The sequence below is a fragment of the Excalfactoria chinensis genome, chromosome 3, assembly GCF_039878825.1.
Source record: "Excalfactoria chinensis isolate bCotChi1 chromosome 3, bCotChi1.hap2, whole genome shotgun sequence".
NCBI lineage: Eukaryota > Metazoa > Chordata > Aves > Galliformes > Phasianidae > Excalfactoria > Excalfactoria chinensis.
The window spans coordinates 76,536,833-76,556,198 of NC_092827.1; the positions used below are offsets into that span (position 1 = coordinate 76,536,833).

Sequence of the window (19,366 nt, forward strand, 5' to 3'; positions counted from 1 at the left end):
AGAGACAGGGCAGAGGGAAGGGTGTCTCTGCCTGTTCCTTGGCAGAGTGTCAGCTCCATGGGGAAAGTTCCCAAGGCAGTCTGGAGCTGTATGCCATCATTGCTATGTGTGTGCTGCTCCCGTACCCACAGAGAATTTGGGAACAGCCTCACTGGAATGCAGCTCCTGCAGCTGTGTCACCCTGGCATTCTCTGCATTTCTGCTTTCCTCTCCAGATCGAGCACACAGAGGTGGATGCCACAGAAAGCAGGCAGAACGGGAGACCTGCCACCAACCTGCCAGCTCCCAAATCCGCTGTGAGTCCCCATCTCCATGTCCATGCCCTGTTCTGCTCCCTGCCTGTGTTTAAGAAAGAGGAAGTAGTACCTGCAAGTCTTTCCTTCTTGCCCAAATACCTTGCTCCTTGCCTTTCTGAGGCAGTACCCAAAGCCTCTCAACGAGGGTAGGAAGCAAGTGTTGAGCTCTTGTGCTGTTCACCTCTATTGGATGATGAATTGCATTATATGTGAACTATAACTCCCCCACATGCACTCATTTCCTTCTCTTTGAATGCTGTACGTGTACTTTCTGCCTCTCTCTTGGCTAGGGCAATGAATCCATCTGGGCTGGTCTCCCTTCTTACTCAGAATCTTTAGACTCTGACGCTGCCCACCTTCTCGCCATGTAATCTGGGGGTGAAACCCTCCCGGCATGTTCCAAACCCAACTTTTTCCCTGAACAGTGCTTCACCCCTTGAGCTCTGCTTAATCCTGTAGGCTGCAGGAAGCTCAGAGCAAACTTATAAGTGTTTCTTTCCACCCATTCCCCCCCCACCCCTGCTCTTTCAGAAGTACATCGCTCAAGTGCTACAGGACTCCTCCCCAGAGGGTGAAGCAACTGAGTCGGAGGAACAGGGATCACAGGATGAGGAGCTCATCACTACTGATGGCATGAATGACACGGATTTCCAGTCGTGTGAGGACAGCCTGATAGAGAATGAGATCCGCCAGTAGGGACTGCAGAGGGAGGACAGGAGGGGAGGGAAAGGGCTGGAGTCCCAGGAGCGGGGCAGGCTGCGCCCACTGTGACCGGGAGAGAGAAAGCGAAGGGAGCGCAGAGCTGAGGGGGTCAGCTGCTACCCTCACCCACCCCCAGGGCCACTACCTTCAGCGAGGGCAGGGGCCCTGCTGCCAGCTCTCCATTTCCCTGCCTCCACTGCTGCGCTGCCTGGCCCCTCTGCGGGCTTGCTCCTCACTCACTACCTTTGTTATGTGTACCCAGACTGTAAACCCCTAGGAGCTGAGGAGGAAGCAGATCGTGACCCTGCCAGCACCTCAGGAGTGGAGGGAGGCTGGGTGCTTTATGGAGGGGTCTCAGGCCAAGGGGCACCTCTAGTGTTTCCTCAACTGCTCCCTCTATCCCCTGTCCTCCTGGCAAGGAACGCAAACACTAATTTATTAGATTTACAGGAAGATGACGAACAAAAAGCTTTAATCAGTGTATTGGAAGATGGGGTGGCTTTGTGCCACGTGCCCAAGTAGTGCTGCCTTCCCTTCTCCCATGTCCTCACTCAGCCTCTTCTGGCATCCCCTGGGTGTGACATCCTAGGCGCTAGGGGGTGAGGATGACGTCCCTCTCTTCTCCCCATGTGTGATGGGCCAGGGAGACAGGTTGAACCCAGGAGAGCAGCACAGAGCAGCCCCTCACTGGGTGGGGGGTGCAGAGCGTTTTCACACAGGCAGGAGGCGCGGGCAGCCTCTCCCCACAAGTGCATCCCCCTCCTTCCCCAGGTGTGCAGGTGGGGGGTTGCAGCATCGTTTTAAGTGGCATTTTTTTGCACATTTTCCTTCTCTTTCAAACACAAATCAACCTGACCTCTGTGTGGTACTGCAGCCTTCTCTGCTGTCCTGTGTCTGCAGAGCAAGGCTAGGCACAGGGGGGCTGTACTGGGGAGCCGCTGGGTGCTATGGAGGGGGTAGAAAGGGGTCTGAACCATAGCGTCCTCAGCACTGTGCAGCGTTGGGCTGCTTCACCTGCCCAGGGCTCTTCCTTCCTTGCTTCTGACTTTGGCCCCTCCCTAGTGATAGCCATGTCCTGGGTGGGGGGCAGGAAGGATTGGGATGAGGGGCCTGGACTGTCTGAAGTTGAGTGCAGGCAGGAGAGGCAGACTGGAGCTCCTAGCACTTCCCTGCTTGGAGGTTCTTGTGAGGAGGTTTCTGGTTAGCATCAGTGGCCCTTAATTGCTTTCCCCCTCCCCTTGTGTAAAATGTAAAGGAAAAATAATGAATCTCCCTGCTACTGAGCTATATTTATTTCCCTCAACCCCCCGCCACCATCCTCTTTGGTGCTCATTGCTGATACTGCTCCCTTCCTTCTGCCCGTAGTGGGTGTGCTCTGGTTTCTGGAGCTGGACCCAGCCACCCTCCTGGGCTCCTTCAGACCAGGAGGAAGGGACAGTCATTTACCTTTCCAATCACCAACACAGGCCCTGGAGCTCAAAGCACTTTATGGACCTGAACAACTGAAGCATTCTGCTGTGGAGAAAGGTGATCACTGGCGCTGGCTTTTCTCCCTCTTGCTCTCCTTTAGAGGAGTGGATCCCACTCTTCAGGGCTGCTGCGTGAAGGATGGAGCTGCCTTTCCTCCGCACCTCTCTATAGGACCCCAAGCCCAGAGGAAATGGGGGGCAAAGGTGAAGAATTGTGGGTCCTGGAGGGGTAAATATAGAGCACACACAAGTGGGGAGAGGCACAGTACTTGTAACCAGTCTCCTGCAGGAACAGCCTCAACCAGGTGGGTTGGTGGTCTGTGTCCATGTCCCTACCCCAGGATGCAGGCTGGAGGCTGGCTGGGTGCTCCGGCCCTGCTGTTGGGATGCCGCTCGCAGAGGGCTGGGTTGGGTTTGGCACTGTCTGTGTAGAGATGTGTATAATACCCTGTATATATTTGTGTACAAAAGAAGGGGGAAACAAAACAAAAAGGAAAAAGAAAAAGCTGTTGTTCTTGTAGTCTGTCTTTGTGTGGCAGTGGGGGGGGGGGGGGGAGGGAGTGTGTGTACTGTAACCAGGGTGGGGGGCTGCCTCCTTTAAAACAGGGGAAGGATGGTTTGGGAGCAGAGCAGGAGGGGAATGTGGGGGAGTCCCATCTTAGAGCTCCGAGCAGTTGCTCTCAGTGGCTTTGCTGCTTGCGGCGCTGCTGTCTGCAAAGCGTGCAGTAGCAGCAGGGCTGTTCCTAGGAAGGCCTGGCCTCTGGCCAAATGCCCCGATTGAGTTGTGTAAGCGACTGCTGCCTGCCCCAGCAAGGTGCGTGCTGGCCCAGCTCTCACCTCAGTACCCCGCTCCCTTTCACCTGGGCACTAACAGCCCTCATTCCTGCGGGTGGGAATTCCGGGGCAGCTCGCAGCCAGTAGGGCGGGATGGGGCAGTACAGGAACGCACAGAGGGATACGGGAGACAAGAGCGTTCCTGCGGGTACGGACGGCGGCGAGGGAAAGCTCGGGGAGGGCGGAAGCGACTTGGAAGGAAGCTGTTCCCAAGCACGGGCCCGACACGGGGCGGCCTCCGCGGAAGGTTTACATGGGAGAAGATAAAGCGGGGTCAGGATCAGAGAGGAGGGGGCACGGCCGGAGCTGAGGGGGCCGGGACAAAAGCTGGCTTAGCGATCCGGGCACGGACAGAAGCCTCGAGGCACAAAGCCGCCGTTCCGAGCCCTGCGCCCCGCTGGAGGGCTGGGCCGGGCAGCAGGTAGCGGCAGAGCGCGGCGCTGCGGGCGGCACCGCCCCACATAGCGGCACGCTGAGTCACGGCGGGGCGGCTCTGAGCGGCTGGGCGCTGCGGGACGAACGGGGAGCAGCGGGCCGATCGGCTGCTGCGCCTTTAACTGCCCGGAGCTCCCCCTGCCCGCGGGCCGCCCGCACATCCTGCCCGCACTAACTCCTCCTCCGCTGCAACGAGCCGGGCAGGGCGGCGGCAGTTTCCGCGCCGGGCGAACGGTGAGTGCCCAGCCCTCCCCTCCCTCCTCTGCGCGGTGGGCCCGACGCGGGAGGACCCGGGGGGACCCGTCCCGTCCCGTCTCGTCCCGTCCCGCTGCGGGGCTCCGGGACACGGTAGCCCTCCCGACCGAGTGGGAGCCGCCCTGCCCTCGGGCTCGGAGCTGAGGCCTGCGGGCCGGGCCTGGTTGCGGCCCCATCCCCTCAGGCTGCGGGGTTCGGGGCGCGGGCACAGCTGTGGGCCGCACTGCGGGCGGACAGAGCGGCGCCGGGGCCGACACATCCCCATCTAGAGCGGCTGGAGGCCTGCAGAGATTGCGGGCGGTGCTGTCTGAGCTCTGCTTGGACGGGCGTGTCGCACTGCTCCCACCTGGGGGGACCGGGGTGCCTCCAGCGCTGCGTCCTATTGCGGTTGGAGGTAGCACCGTACGGAAAGCCGTCCTGCAGCTTGGCTGTCCTCTGCATCTCCTCCAGCCCGCTGTGTGCCCTCAGCATCCACCAGCATCTCTGTGGGGAAACCCCCTGCCATCACCCGATGACCCACACAGCTCCTGTCCCACCCTGCGGTCTGCGATGCATTCCCATGCCCTGCGCTCGTGTGACCTCCGCCTGCCGCCCAGCACAGCCTGCCCGAGTGCTCTGAGTAACAGCACTAAGAATAACTGGCCTGGTGACACAGCCCGGCTGTGCTGCGGCCCTGCCTGGGGCTGGACCATAAGGGAAGGTTGCAGGGAGGGGGATTCCCCAGGAGCTGGGTGCTGTGCTTGGCTTCCTTGTTCTGCAGCCCTGCTGGGCAGCAGTCAGGAGGAATCACCCCTCTGGTCTTGAGGAAACACACGCCTTGCTGTCAGCGTCCTGGTTGCCAAGCAGGAGTGAACAGAGCGGCAGTTCCATTGGTTTGGGGCTGTTGTGGAGGAAAGAAGAGGGACTGACACTGCCTTTGGGATAGGGGTGGTGGAGTGGAGCAGATGTTCCTTCTGGAATGCTGAGCAGGACAGGCCTTGGGATTAGCAGCCATGTCTGTGCTCCATGAGCCTGCGCTCTGTTTTGTGCTACTTGCCTTCCCATGGCTACTGCACCACTTTGGTACAGGGGCCTTTCCAGAGCCAGGTTGCTGGGCAAACAGCAGGTCGGCACTGCCATCCCCAATGCTCCTCTTGGGTGTTGCTGGCTCTGGCAGGGTGAGAGCAGATGGGTCATTCACCCAAGGGTTACTCTGCTGCCTTGTGCTGTCAAACCTCTGGGGCGTTTGGCTTTACGAGCAGGAGCTGGGACAGGCAGGCTGCACAGTCCGGCTCCTGAGCCTGAGTCAAGTCACCCTGTGCTATGGGGAAGGGCTGTCACACCTCTTCCTTCCCAGTGCCCCACAGATAGAGCTGCCTCTGCTCCCCGGAGAGCTCCTCCCTTCCCGTCTTGTTGACTCAGTGCTTGGGCAGCCATGGGCGGCTGTGTGAGAGAGAAGCAGCCCCGCAGCTGCTTATGCTCATCAGGCAAGTAGGATAGGGAAGGTCCCAGTGACCAGAAAGCTGTCCCTGCAAAGAGGTTTAGGGGCAAGGCATAGAGCTGGAAGTAGTGATTTTCATAGGCAGAAAGTGCTTGGAATTCCTCTGCTCTCAGCTCTCATGTGCAAAGGGGACGGGGAGGCTCCTCACAGCAGTTGGTAAGCTATTTCTTTCCAGCCTGCTGTCAAAGTGGCTCCGCTCATTCAGCCTCTCTGAAGGCACTGTGAGTGTGATGGCTGGGCTGGAGGCCATGACCAGCTTCTGAGCAAAAAGGCACCTCTGTCTTCACTGGGCACGGGGCCTGGGGGAGGCCTTCCCAGCCTCAGATCCTCACAGTGTGTCTTCCCATCCCAGGGATGCTTTTAAGGGTAGGCCGTGCCCAGCCTCAGCCTCACAGTGCCCATTTCATTGCAGGACACAGAGGTGGAGGTAGCGGTGCCAGTACCCAGCTATGATGCCCTTTGGGGGGATCGCTGCCCGGCTGCAGAGGGACCGCCTGAGAGCCGAGGGGGTTGGCGAGCACAACAACGCTGTCAAGTACCTCAACCAGGACTATGAGGCCCTCAAGCAAGCGTGCATTGAGAGCGGTGCCCTCTTCAGGGACCCCCAGTTCCCAGCTGGTCCCACTGCCCTTGGCTTCAAGGAGCTGGGGCCACACTCCAGCAAGACACGGGGCGTAGAGTGGAAGCGTCCATCGGTAAGTGCTGGGCTCGTGTCCCTCGCCTGCAGCTTCTGCATTAACGTGGTGTGCCAAGCTGCAGCTTGGCTTCAATTTGCATCTTACTGTGCTTAAACTTCCTCGTGTGTTTCATTGCTGGTTCCCCAGAGGAATAACGCTCACTGAGCACTCAGAGAGCATTGTGTCTAGCATGCCATTCTTCCTCTAGGCGGCACATGTTGGGCTTTACAATGGGAGCGTTGTGCCATTGTTTCTGCACGTCCCAGCATAGGTGTGACACCCTCAGTGACTGGGGGTATTGCGGTTGTGTATCCATTGGTGCCATGAGTGCAGGGGCAATGCTTATCTAGCTATTTCCTGCTAAAGAAGGTCTTGCTTTACCTTCCTTTGATGGCCTTGATGTTGCATTTGAGCAGTTTTCCCTGGCAGAGGGCAGGTGGGGTGCATCTCAGGGATGATACTCCCATTGTCCTGAGTCAGAACCGTGACGGGCACAGGTCCTGCTGAGATCCAATGCTTGATTCTCTCTTTATGCAGGAGTTAGTGGATGACCCTCAGTTCATCGTTGGTGGTGCAACCCGGACAGATATCTGCCAGGGAGCTCTGGGTGAGTGCTGGAGTTGTGTCCCCAAACCTCAGTCTGGAGAGCAGCAGCAGCTGGGGAGGGTCAGTGTGCTTGGAGAAGAGACATTTGTGTGGGGAAGGTGCTGAGTGGATGGGTTTCACTGCATCTTTCTGCAGACCCTTACGGTGTGTTTTCTTGCCAGCCTATGCACAACCATCCCTGTACTCAAAGCTCCCTCCTCATGTGAGGTGGTAGAAGCTGTAATGCGGCAGGGGGTACTTTGCTTCCTGGTGGCTCTAGGCTAAGGCCTCATACAAATGGAGAATCACAGGCACTGAGACGAGGAGAGCAGTGTTAGTGGGTGGAGTAGGCTGGCAAGGCTGGGAACTGCGAGTCAGTGATCACCAAAACCAGATCTGGCTGCCATCAGCAGTGTTTCCTGACCTGAATCAAGGTGAGAATGTCGTGCACCTTAACAGAACAGACTGGTTTCAGGACTGTGGTGGTAACTGGAGCGTGTTAACAGCCCGGGGCACTGTGGTGGTTCTCAATTGGTCATTAGGAAGGCAAGGTTTGTCAACCACAGCCCAGCAAAGGTTATCCAGGATGGAGGCTAATGTATGACTGGATTTAAAAGAAGAGGAAAGAGAACCAAGGCAAAGAATGGAAAAAGCAGTGCTGGCACAGAGCAGCACTTACAGTTAATAGCACTTGGAAGGAGAATTGCAGTGTTATTTCTTGGAACTTGAAGCCAAGGCACCAGCATTTAAGCCTCTTGCTTGGTGACTGAAAACAACAGGAAACTTATTAAAATGCAAAGTGTAATTGCATTACAAAAGTCACCGTCCTGAGATACAAGGAGTGCTCAGGAGGCTCCAGGTGAATGACTGCAGGAGGAGCTGTTGGTGCTGTCACCGTTGCCTGGATGCAGTCAGCAGGTCACAGAGGGTTGTTCCTTCTCTGCCCTGAGCTAATGCTTCTGTCCGGGCACCTGCCATTATACTGCGTGGGCTAGGAGCAAGAGGTATGGACCAATCCCCAGGTTCTCCACTTGTTTTTTGAGTCCAGTGCAGGGCACCGCACGGGAGAGAATGCCACCTCCTGCAGGCTGCCATTGTGATGCAGCACCTCATTCAGAGGGAGAGCATACTAAGGGCTTCTGCTCAGCCCTGCACCCATCACCACCACTGGCTAAGCTGTTTCTCCCTCTCCAGGTGATTGCTGGCTGCTGGCTGCCATTGGCTCCCTGACACTCAACGAGGAACTTCTGCACCGTGTGGTGCCCCACGGGCAGAGCTTCCAGGAGGACTACGCTGGCATCTTCCACTTCCAGGTAGGCTGGGAACTCCTGGCTCTGCACAGCTGGTGGGCTGGGGACATCCCTCAGGGGATGCCCTGTCCTGCTCACCCCTTCTTCCCCCCAGATCTGGCAGTTTGGTGAGTGGGTAGATGTGGTGGTGGACGACCTGCTGCCCACCAAGGATGGGGAGCTCCTGTTTGTGCATTCAGCAGAGTGCACAGAGTTCTGGAGTGCTCTGCTGGAGAAGGCCTATGCCAAGTGAGTCCCACCACCGTGAGCACAAAGTTGCTGGGGGGTGGGGCGGAGCAGCAGTGCACTGTGCCCTCATCACCTCTTATCTTCCTCTCACTGCCCGGTGCTCAGGCTGAATGGCTGCTACGAGTCACTCTCAGGGGGCAGCACCACTGAGGGCTTTGAGGATTTCACCGGCGGTGTAGCAGAGATGTATGACCTCAAGCGGGCACCGCGCAACATGGGCCACATCATCCGCAAGGCACTGGAGAGGGGGTCCCTGCTGGGCTGCTCCATCGATGTAAGTATCTCACAGCTCTTCACAGTGAGCTATGGATGTCTTCTCCTCCAGTGGTGCCTGAAGTGAGGCCTCACAGCCCTCCTCCAAACCCAAGGTTGTCGTTTTGCTGGGACTCTGGATGGGAGGGGACTTCTTTCACCTCTTGGTGGAACACCTTTCTGAGAACCAGTGTGACAGCTGAAGGGCACGGGGCTGTACTTTAGTGACTTGGAATGGTCTTGTTTAGATGGAATGGGAAACATCCATCTGAAGCCAGGCTGCTGAACAAGGCTCTGCATAGAGCTCTGACTGCATCCTGTATCAGCATCTGAATGTTAGCTGGGCTGGGCACTTCCATCTTCTCCCTCTTAGCCACAAACAACAGTGTGCACCCTCTCTGTCACCACTGACAGCAGTACCTGTTGGATTGGCAAGTTGGAGTAGTAATAAATGCAACAGGGTTAGCTACTGCCTGCATTGAATGTGTGGCTGGGGTATACTTCTGCTAAAGAGACTGTCGCTCCCAGCGGTGTCTGTGTATCACCGTGATTGATGTGTAAGCTGTTTTGTAGCTAATGAGGATGCTACCTCTGTGCTCCTGGTGACAATGCTGTGTTTTAAGAATCACAAAACAATGTTTTCTTACGCTTTTTGAAGTTTGAATGGTTTTATGATGAACCTTCAATGCTCCTGACTGGAGCATTGTGATAAAAAGGGTCATTGTCCTTGCAGTGTCTCAGCCTCCTCTAAGAAGGGGTAGGGGAATAGAACTACATGAATCATACACCTGAGGTTTGCGTGTTCTTTTCAGATCACAAGTGCCTTTGATATGGAAGCGGTGACCTTCAAGAAACTGGTGAAGGGCCATGCCTATTCTGTCACAGCCTTCAAAGATGTGAGTTGGGTACATAAGACTGTATAGAACTAAAATGCTGAGGCCTGTGGTGTGGGTTTGACTTTCTGCATTTGATGGCTGGCAGGTGAACTACCGGGGTCAGCAGGAACAGCTTATCCGTATCAGAAACCCCTGGGGTCAGGTGGAGTGGACTGGAGCCTGGAGTGATGGGTAAGTTCAGGTGGGACTTCAGTGAGCTGCTGGCACTGCTAATGAAACAGCTGGGACACCTCTTGCACAGCATTGCTGAGTGGAAGTTCACAGCATGCTGTTTCCTTCACAACAGGGAATGAGTCCTTTGAGGGCCAACTCCATACTGCGTAGCACTGGAAATGTCTCAGCTCATCTTGAATACTTCTCATCTAATTGTTTTTCTCTGCCTATTCCAGCTCTTCTGAGTGGGACAACATTGACCCCAGTGACAGAGAAGAGCTGCAACTGAAGATGGAGGATGGAGAGTTCTGGTGAGTACCAGAGCAAAGTGTTGCCCTTCTTCAGCATCCAGTTTGGGAATGAGCAGGGGAGCCTGAAAGGGAACCTGCAGTTGTCCCAAGACACAAGAGCTACCTTTATTAGCTGTTCCATTGCTAGAAAGCCTGGTAACGTTTTCTTATCTAATCTAGTTAATGGGTTGAATATTAGGAAAGAGATCTTCACCAAAGGGTGGCTGGGCCACAGCTATGTGTAGTTATCAAGTAGTTGAAAGGGGAACCTGAGTACTTGAGAAGGAACTGGAAATGCAGAAGAAGCTTTTTCTTTTCTTCTAAAACCACCAGAACAAAGTGGTCACCAGAGAACAGCAGCTTAGGCAGATGTTGGAATCCTGTGGGACTCTGCACTGCAGGGGTGTTTTGTAAGTTCGAAGTGTGATTGATGAGTCCAGATCCTGGGTGGCTATTAACACTGATGGTCTGAGTAAGCCTCAGGTGCAGGTCTTGTGTTGCTGGATGTTGGGGTGATGCTGGTCTTATCTGCTTCCTCTGCCACCATTGCTGGCCACCACTGGAGATGGGAGATTGAACAGAAGGAGCCCTTTGCTCTGATCCCTGTTACCCACTGTGGTAGGCAGGCTGAAGCTGTTCAGCATGTGTCACCTAGGCAGGATGCTTGCCAGTGGTCCTGGCTTTTCTACCCCCAATGCCCCATCCCATTCCTCAAGACTTAGGGTGAAAGAGGAGGTGGGTGTCAACCATTCTGGAGAGGGCCTGGTTCATATGAGTCCTGTTCCACAACAGGACATCTAGCATTCAGCTTGCTGCCATGAGAAGGGGCTTTGGGATGATTTCCATCTCTCTCCACCTAGAAAAGACAGCTGGGGCTGAGTCCAGAGCTGCTTGCACTCCTCAGCCATGTCTTGGCCTTAGCCTCTGCCTGCTTCCCCACAGGATGTCTTTTCGGGACTTCATGAGAGAGTTCTCCAGGCTGGAGATCTGCAACCTAACCCCCGATGCCCTCACCAAAGATGAGCTCAGCAGGTGGCACACACAGGTGTTCGAGGGCACATGGCGCCGAGGGAGCACTGCTGGGGGCTGCAGGAACAACCCAGGTACCTCCCGCATCTCCGCTCTTGGCGATGTGATTCAGTCAGGTGTATCATCCATGTCTTCCTCCTCCCAGCCACATTCTGGATCAATCCCCAGTTTAAGATCAAGCTGTTGGAAGAGGATGATGACCCTGGGGATGACGAGGTGGCCTGCAGCTTCTTGGTGGCCCTGATGCAGAAGCACCGTAGGAGGGAGCGGCGAGTAGGGGGCGACATGCATACTATCGGCTTCGCCGTCTACGAGGTAACCCCAACCCCAGTGCTGCTTCCTTGAGACTGGCTCAACCCTGCCGATCCCATGTGGACCTGGCATCCTAGTCCTCAGGGAATCCTTTCCCACCTGATTTGGCCAATCTGTGGGTCAGCATCACCCCCTCCCTCTGCCATAGGAGACAGAACCCCAGTAATGGCACTCTGATTTTCCTTCTCTCCTCCCTGCAGGTTCCTGAGGAGGTACGTGCTGAGCCACCAGACCCATCTGCCTCTTGGAGGGGAGCACAGGAGTGGGCAGGAATGGGTTGATGCAGATCCACAGGCATGTTGTGCATGCCTGTGCCCCGTGGCGTGGGATTTCCACCAGACTGGCAACGGTTGGGGTGCTAAAGGGTGCTGAGTACCTCTATGTGGGAGGGATGGTCCTTGCTAGGCAGGACAACTAGGGCTCTTCCACAGGCAGCCGCTGGGCAGGGGTGCAGTGGGACCATGCATCTGTTCTAGCAGAACTGCTTGAACCATGGGCTGAGGATGTCCTGCCCCACTGCACTTGCTTGGTCTCACTGTTCCTTATGGGTTCCCTTCTTCCTGGGCTGTTCCCCACAACAGTGTGTGTTCCTCAGGCCCAGGGCAGCCAGAATGTGCACTTGAAGAAGGACTTCTTCCTGCGAAACCAGTCCCGGGCACGCTCTGAAACCTTCATCAACTTGAGGGAAGTGAGCAACCAGATCCGGCTGCCCCCTGGCGAATACATCGTTGTGCCCTCCACCTTTGAGCCGCACAAGGAGGCTGACTTCATTCTGCGGGTCTTTACCGAGAAGCAGTCGGACACAGCGTGAGTCTTCACCACAAAGCCTTCTGCCGAGTCCCAGCCCCTTTCCTAGCTAGGGAATGTGTTGGCCAGGCCATCACATGTGCTGGTGAGGGCTGGAGCAGATTCCACTGCCCTCCATCACTGTGTGCACCCTCCCCCCCCCCTTTTCTGCCCCCAGGGAGCTGGATGAGGAGATCTCGGCAGACCTGGCAGATGAGGTAGGAGCCACTAGTCTCCTTTAGCAGAGTCTGGGGCTGAGGAGTGGGAGCCATGGGCAGGAGGTGGCTGTGTGGGCTTGGAATGTCACTGTGGCAGAGACTGGCCGCAAGAATCTCAGTGGTGGGGACATGAGAGGGAGTAAAGGTGAGAGGAACTTCTCACCCAGAGGCTCAGATATTTGTTGAACCTCTGAGGCAGAGCAGTGCCTGGCTTTGATTACTAATCTCTCTTTCTGGCCTCAGGAGGAAATAACCGAAGATGACATTGAGGATGGCTTCAAGAACATGTTCCAGCAGCTGGCAGGGGAGGTGGGTACAGTTGTGCCAAGCCTATGGCAAGTTTAGAGTGTAGAAAAGGGATCAGACCACTGGCCATCAGAGCTGCACAGAACAAGAGTCTCTGTGGGGGCTCTCACAACTTCCAAGGGGCCCATCTCTTCCATCAGCAAGCTTCAGCCCATAGTGTTCTTCGTCCCAGCCCTGCACACCAGTAAATGCTGAAATTCAGCTCAGCTACCCCCAGGGGTGGGGGGAGGCAAGAGGTTCTACTAACTCTGCTCCTCCTGCAGGACATGGAAATCAGCGTCTTTGAGCTCAAGACGATTCTGAACAGAGTGATTGCTAGACGTGAGTGCTTTTCCCCCTTTCCCCTGTAACCCAGGCTGGTTCAGCAGGTTGTGCTTTGATGCATGTGATCCCCCTCCTCCTTCCTCCTCAGACAAAGATCTGAAGACGGATGGATTCAGTCTGGACTCCTGCCGCAACATGGTCAACCTGATGGATGTATCCTCTTGGCACTGTGGGCAGCGGCTGGCATTCCTGGCACTCAGCCTGGCAGCCAGGACACTTCTCCGTGGGAACTAGGGCTTGGCTGTCTAGTTGTGCCAAGGCTGTGTAACTGGGAAAAGGGCAGAAAGGGGTCCTTGTGGCTGCACTGAGGGTGCTGCGGGATAGCAGCTGGCAGCAAGTGTGCAGTGTTTCAATTTCCTGTGGGTACACACAGCAGCCAGCACCCACGCTTCATCCTAGCATGGCATGCTGTGAGACCACGCAGGCTTAAAGCATTCTTGGTGGGGTAAGAAGGGCGCTGGGGTTCTTTCCCCCAAAACCATCCTATGGTTAAGGATGAGAGGTGTAAACATGTAACAGGAGCCACGGGCCGTGCTCCTGCTTGCACAAGGATGTGCAATTGGAGGGGTCAGGCAAACACAGAGGAGTTGCTCTGAACTCTTTTCCAGAGATGTCCTAGCATCCTGTTTGCTGCATGGCAGCACTAAGCCAAAGTCCAATGTTCCTGGGGAGCTGCACAGCAGCTCCTTTAAGCACTGAACTTTTTTTGGCCTGCAGGCTCTGATCTTGCCTGTGCTGCAGGATGGGGAGGGAACCTGAAAAAGAACTGGCCTGGCTGAAATGCTTCTTCTCACTCAAGGTACCCAGGATCTCATTGCTTTGCCACTCTCTGCCTGCTGGGCTACTCCACCCTTTTTCTGGCTGCTTTCCCCTTAACTCTCTACTATCCAGAAAGATGGCAGTGCCCGCCTGGGGTTGGTGGAGTTCCAGATCCTATGGAACAAGATCCGCAGCTGGCTGGTAAGGAGGAGAGGGATGCAAGGGATAGCACCCCTCTGGGACAGGGGAATGACCAAGCTGCAGGGAGGGCCTGCTATTCACATCCTCTGTGATGTTTTTTGCAGACAATCTTCCGCCAGTATGACCTGGATAAATCAGGCACCATGAGCTCATATGAGATGCGCATGGCTCTAGAGTCAGCTGGTAAGCCTGGAGAGGATGGGGCTGGGCTGAGGGTGGAGGAAAGCTGCAGGAGCCCTGTCCCAATTAGGTGGAGAGCTGTGGAACCAGCCTACATTGTGAGCTTTAAGCCACTATGTCATGAGATGAGACCCATGTCTAAGCTGGGTTCTCTCCAACCAATCCTTGCTTGTTGCTGGCATCCTCAGAGCCAGGACACACAAGGTTGTCCCAGCCATCCTCATCTCACCTGTGAGGTCCCACCCTGGCAGAGTCGGGTCAGTGAGCTAACATTCATTTGGCAATGGGCTATAGCTCCAGGGCAAGCATCTCTTAGTCCTACCAAGGCTGGATTCAGTGGCCTTCCTTGGGTGGGATGTAGGCTCTTTCCAGTGAGATCATGAACTTTGATAGTTGCATCTTCTCCCACCTCTTGTGGGTGCTGAGTACTCTCTGCCTTTCAGGTTTCAAGCTGAATAACAAGCTGCATCAGGTGGTGGTTGCCCGTTACGCAGATGCTGAGACGGGTGTGGACTTTGACAACTTTGTCTGCTGCCTGGTGAAGCTGGAGACGATGTTCAGTGAGTGCTGCTCCAGGCTGGGGAGGGCAGGAACAGAGGGACATGTTGCTTATCTTGCCCTTGTGCCCCGCAGGGTTCTTCCGCAGCATGGATCCTGATGGCACTGGCACCGCCGTCATGAGCCTCGTTGAGGTGAGAGCTGGGTGCGATGAGGTGGGGTGGAGATAAGGGGAGAAGATACTAAAGTGGATGGGATACCTGGGGTGGGTGGTAGAGTGCCCTCTGGCCCTGTAGGTGTAAAAGATTGAGAGATGTGAAAGGGAGCTTTGTCAGGTCTTGTTCTCAGAGGGCCTTTGGGTTTGTGTGCACCAGCCCCTGCTCATTCTCTCTTCTTCTCCACAGTGGCTGCTGCTGACGATGTGCGGCTAGGAGCCAGGACAGATACGCTGTGACTAGGACACTCCGGCAGGCCAGGCCACCTCCAAGTGCCTCCCTTCGGGTCCATGGACACAGGATAATCTCCCTCCTCTTGCTCCATCCTATGCTGAGCCACCAGCCCTGCCTCTCAGCACGCCTCGCTCCACACTCACCCATGGAGCATTTTGCAGAGGTCAAGGCAGGCAGGGGCTGCCCTTCTCCTTTTCTGGGCTGGTCTTGCTTTCCAACCTTCTCCTCCTCTTGTCCCACCCCAGAAGAGAAGGAGGGCAAGCAGCATGGGGAGTCTGTAGGTCACTGCACCTAGTTTTGGGGCAGCTGCTTAGAGGCAAGCACAGGAGCAGGCTAGGGGCTATCCATCTGGGGAGAGGTGGGAGCTGTGGGGGGGAAAAGGAGGAGGACTTGTTTTGCTTGCTCCAGTTCTGTCTTGTCCCATGTGGCATGTTCTACGAGTCCCAGGGAGCATCAGCAGATGCTGCCTTGCTTAGGCAGAGCAGCTGATTCATAGGGAGCCAGGGTGAGAAGGTGCAGACTCTTAATGCCGTTGCCTTGCGCTCATCAGCACTAAACATGACCAAAGCATGGAGTTGCAGCTGGTCAGGACACTGGTGTTCAATACCTTCTGCTGCAAACACTTTCTGTGTGGCCTTCAAACTCTTCCTACCACCCCTCACTCTCTGCCCCACTTTGTCCCACCGTAGGGCTACAGCCTATCATTTAAGCATTCTCCAGCCACATGCCACTGTAACACATCCCATCACGGCCCTCTCACCCTATGCACGCACAGCCATACCACTACAGCCTTTTCCCCAGGGCTGTCCTAGCCTCCCTTCCTGCTGCCAGGTGGAGTTGGGCCAAGGAGGAGCCGTGATGACTGGGAGGCATTTCTCCTGTACAGGGTTGTCTGTTTTCCTCTTTCCCCCCTCCTTTCACATTGTAATGATCTCTAAAGCCCTCAGGCTCCTTCACTCAGCACCGATGCGCTCCTGTGCCAATGTATTTGCACTTCTCTACACTCCTCAGCCCCGGTCTGTTCCTGTGGATGATGGGGTGGCTCCAGCATGGCAGTGGGCAAAGGCCCAACCAAGGCAGGCAGGCCCTTAGCTGCTCCCAGGCCCATGTCTCCAGAGGCCGTGCTTGCAGCAATAACCACTCCTGCCCTCGTGGCAGGCCCGCTTCCTCTCTTTGTGCTCGGGGCAATAAACCTAGCTCTGTTGGACAGGGGCTCAGCTGGTAATGATTTATACAACAGGGGGTCCCAATCTTAGCTGGTGGTAGTCCCCAGCATGGGGTGGATGGGGCCCAGCACAACCAGTGTGCAGGGGCAGAAGGTCCTGTGTGAGGTAAGGGGCTGCTTTGGAGGGCTCTTGGTGTGTGGGGGCCCAGGGCCTGTGGAAAGTGGGTAGTTGTGCCCCACTAGCACGGCTCATCCTGGCCTGGGTGTGGCTGGGCCCAGCCTTCCTTTTTGGGTAGTATGGGAGCTGTCAGCACTGTCCCAGCTGCAAGCGCTGTGGTGCACACAGGCCCCATTGTAGGGCACACTCCTGCTTGGCTCTAGGGTGACAGGTGCCCCCTCCAGACAGCAGCTGGTGGATCCTCTCCCTTCTGGCCTCAGCAGCTGGCAGCCCAGAATCTGCAGGGGGTCAGCAGGTGGGGGTTCCCAGCTGCCAGCAAATGCCACAGGGAGCGGCCTGGCTTGGCCCTCTTCTGCTACTATGGCATCCCATCCCCTGCCTTCTTGGAGTGTCTGCCTGCCTGGGGGTCTCCTGTGTCTCTCCAGCTGCCAGTGTCTGTCCTCAGCCTGGCTGTGTGCGGGCTGTGGCTGTCCTCAGCAGCTGCCCCGGCAGCTGTGCTCAGGCTCCATCTCCCCCTTGGATGCCCCATCCCTCAGCAGCAGGAATGCCAGGCCTGTGGGTACAAGCGACCTTTGTGTGAGCAGAGGGCTGGGGGATGCAGCCCCCTTCCTGCACCCCTACATCAGCAGCTGGGTGCCGGCAGCATCCTGAAGCCAGCACTGGGTGGGGAGAGGCTCCCCAGAAAGCCAGCACGTCCTTGGCGAGCCCAAGGGACAATGTAGATCTGGCCCCAAGCGAGGGGACCCATGGGCAGGGCTGTGGGTGCTGCCCGGCAGCTGCAGGATTTGGCCTTTTTCAACAGCGCAAGGAAAGGGGGAATGCATGCGGGCTGGAGCCTTTCAGGGCCTGGACGCAGTGAGTTAAACAAACTATTTATAGCGCCTGCCTCCCACCCCAGCAGAAATGGCCGGCATTCCTCCTGCGCCGAGCCACGCTCCACTGTCATGAGTGTTCCCGAGGGCCCTCCTGGCCAGCACAGCTGGCAGCCATGCTGGGCTTTTTGGATCCTGGGGCTTTGTCCCCAAAGCTGGCAGCAGAGCACTCGGCAAGGACAGGGGACATGGGATGTGACACTCACCACAGGATCGGGGTTAACTCCTTCCATCCGTCTGGGCCGTGTTTTTGCCCGAAGGCTGAAGGCCCTGAACTTCCATCTGGGGAAAGAGGCTCAGCAACCCTCTGCGTTCTTGGCACAGCGCAGCAGCCTGGTGAACAGGCATTGCCCCACGTGGGCTGAAGGCTGTGATGGTGCAAGCCACTGGCTTTGGCAGTGCAGCCACTGCTTCTGCTGCTCTCCACTTGTGCCCCAGGATAGAGCAGGTTCTGCAGCAGGTGCACACTGCAGCCCTGTTGTTCACAAAGGATTTTCCATTCCCCACCTGAGGCCCAACAGAGTGCCCCCAGGCAGGCACTGCATCACCTCTGTGCTTGGCTGGTGCCTTCCTTTCTTCTGGGGTAATAGGTAAAGCTCCATGGGGAATAAGATCTCCATTCTCATTCATCACAATTGGTGCCTACAGGGGAAATCGAGGCACGGAGAGAGGAAATGACTCACCCAGGGTTGTAGCAGCAAAGCCCGGAGCCTCACTCCAGTCTGCCTGCTGCCTCCCCAATAAAAGGGAACCCATCCACTGCTAAGGAGGCACAAAGCCTCTCCGTTACCTCAAAGATGGAGGCAGCACAGAATGAGAACCCCCAGCCCAAGCAGAAGCAAAGGCTGTGGGAGGCTGGTCCTACGGCTGATATGAAGCTGGTCTCAAGGCTGACATCATCGATGTCCCTCAGCTCCCAGAGCCATTTCTGACTGAGGCACGTGGCAGCTCCGCTCTGAGGCATGGCTGGCCCTTTCCCTGATCCATCCCCGGCTCCCCAGGAGGGATCTGCAGGGCTGGGAAAGGTCACCTCAGCTGGGCCGGCCAAATGGGCTCTCAGGATGAAGGGCAGCTTGCGCCAAGCAAGCCAAGATGGGGAAAGTGAGTGGGGGCTTTTAGTCCTTTGTTTATTTTCCAAAGATCAGCTCAAGCAGGAGCCAAGAGCAAGCTCCTGGCAGGGCTTTGGTGGGGAACAAGGGGAGGAAACGTGGCCAGACAGCCACCGGGAGCATAACAAAGGTTAGATGCAGGGGGAAGCGGAGGGGCACCGCAGTGCACGACAGACCTTCCTGCCCACACTCCCCCAGCCTGCGGGCCCAGACTACTGCCGTTGTGCAGCTGAACCCAATAGAAAACCCCTTCCCCACCGGCATCCCCATCACTCGCTGTTTCCCTGCCCCATGTGTGTACACTCCCGTCCCTTGCGTGGCACTCGGCAGCACAGAGTGACACAGGGGAGTATTTTAGGCCCGCCTGCTTAGGAGCCTCAGTGCACGAGCCAGCGCCATCCCGCAGCACGCACCGTGCCTAGGGCAGGTGTCGGTCCACCCTCGCCCCCTCCTTCCCAGCACCGCCACCAACAGATGGGTCGGGGCCGTATCGCTTACAGAAGGCGTGTAGGAGGAGGGGGCATTTAAACGGGCAGCTGCTTTTCGGTATTACTGCCGTTCGTCGCCGCCCGGACGCCCGTGCCATTCGGGGTGGTCGCGGCGCACGTAGGGCTGAACGGGACGGGCTCCTCCTAAGAGCCGTCCGAGGGAGGAGGGACCCTCCGGGCGGCGAGAGCGGCCGAACGGAGGAGCGGCCCATCGCTGCGTTCCGGCTCCCACGCGCTCCCGTCCCGGCACAGCTGCGCCCGGGGCCGCCGCCGCCGCCGGAGCTCCGCGGGGGCCGCGATGCCCGCCGTGCCGCTGGCCGCCCCGCTGCTGCGCGCCCTGCTAGCCCGCCTGCTGCAGCTGGCCCGCAAGCGCCTCCTGCCGCCGCTCCGCCGTCTGGGGCGCCGGCTGCGCTCCCGGGAGAGCCGGCAGGCACTGCTCACCTGCCTGCTCTGCATCCTCAACCTGCACAAGAAGGCGGACGCCTGAGGCCGCCCTTACCGAGGGCTCCCCGGCCGCCTCGCCTCGCCTCGCCCTGCCCCGCGCGCCACGGGAGGAGGGCCCGGCCCGGAGGAGGGGACGCGCCCCGGCGGGGGCGGAGGGGCCGGCGGAGCGGCCGGCGGCAGAGGCCG

The 19,366-nt window shown here is 57.2% G+C and overlaps 3 protein-coding genes across 5 annotated transcripts in view; all 3 read left to right on the forward strand.

Moving 5' to 3' along the window:
• TMEM63B (transmembrane protein 63B) overlaps positions 1 to 2,945 on the forward strand; it is a 37,713-nt gene extending 34,768 nt beyond the window's left edge. For 2 of the 3 annotated variants that reach the window (XM_072331468.1, XM_072331470.1), the window contains 2 exons: positions 216 to 296; positions 828 to 2,945. In XM_072331468.1, coding sequence (XP_072187569.1) covers positions 216 to 296; positions 828 to 992 — 246 coding nt within the window. In that variant the 3' untranslated portion in view covers positions 993 to 2,945. The remainder of the gene's footprint in view (positions 1 to 215; positions 297 to 827) is intronic. The other variant, XM_072331469.1, reaches the window with a different exon arrangement.
• An 886-nt stretch (positions 2,946 to 3,831) lies between these two features.
• On the forward strand, positions 3,832 to 16,131 carry CAPN11 (calpain 11). The gene is made up of 22 exons (XM_072332135.1): positions 3,832 to 3,970; positions 5,884 to 6,166; positions 6,686 to 6,755; positions 7,928 to 8,046; positions 8,138 to 8,271; positions 8,377 to 8,545; positions 9,336 to 9,419; positions 9,505 to 9,590; positions 9,809 to 9,883; positions 10,805 to 10,965; positions 11,037 to 11,206; positions 11,404 to 11,415; positions 11,799 to 12,010; positions 12,168 to 12,207; positions 12,451 to 12,516; positions 12,777 to 12,834; positions 12,926 to 12,990; positions 13,729 to 13,797; positions 13,902 to 13,980; positions 14,421 to 14,537; positions 14,611 to 14,669; positions 14,880 to 16,131. Exons 2-22 carry the CDS (start codon positions 5,921 to 5,923, stop codon positions 14,904 to 14,906), a joined length of 2,118 nt encoding a protein of 705 aa, XP_072188236.1. The 5' UTR covers positions 3,832 to 3,970; positions 5,884 to 5,920; the 3' UTR covers positions 14,907 to 16,131.
• Positions 16,132 to 19,034: 2,903 nt separating this feature from the next.
• MYMX (myomixer, myoblast fusion factor) lies at positions 19,035 to 19,223 on the forward strand. Its single transcript, XM_072332210.1, has one exon. The coding sequence runs from the start codon at positions 19,035 to 19,037 to the stop codon at positions 19,221 to 19,223; it is 189 nt and encodes a 62-aa protein (XP_072188311.1).
• Positions 19,224 to 19,366: the final 143 nt, after the last annotated feature.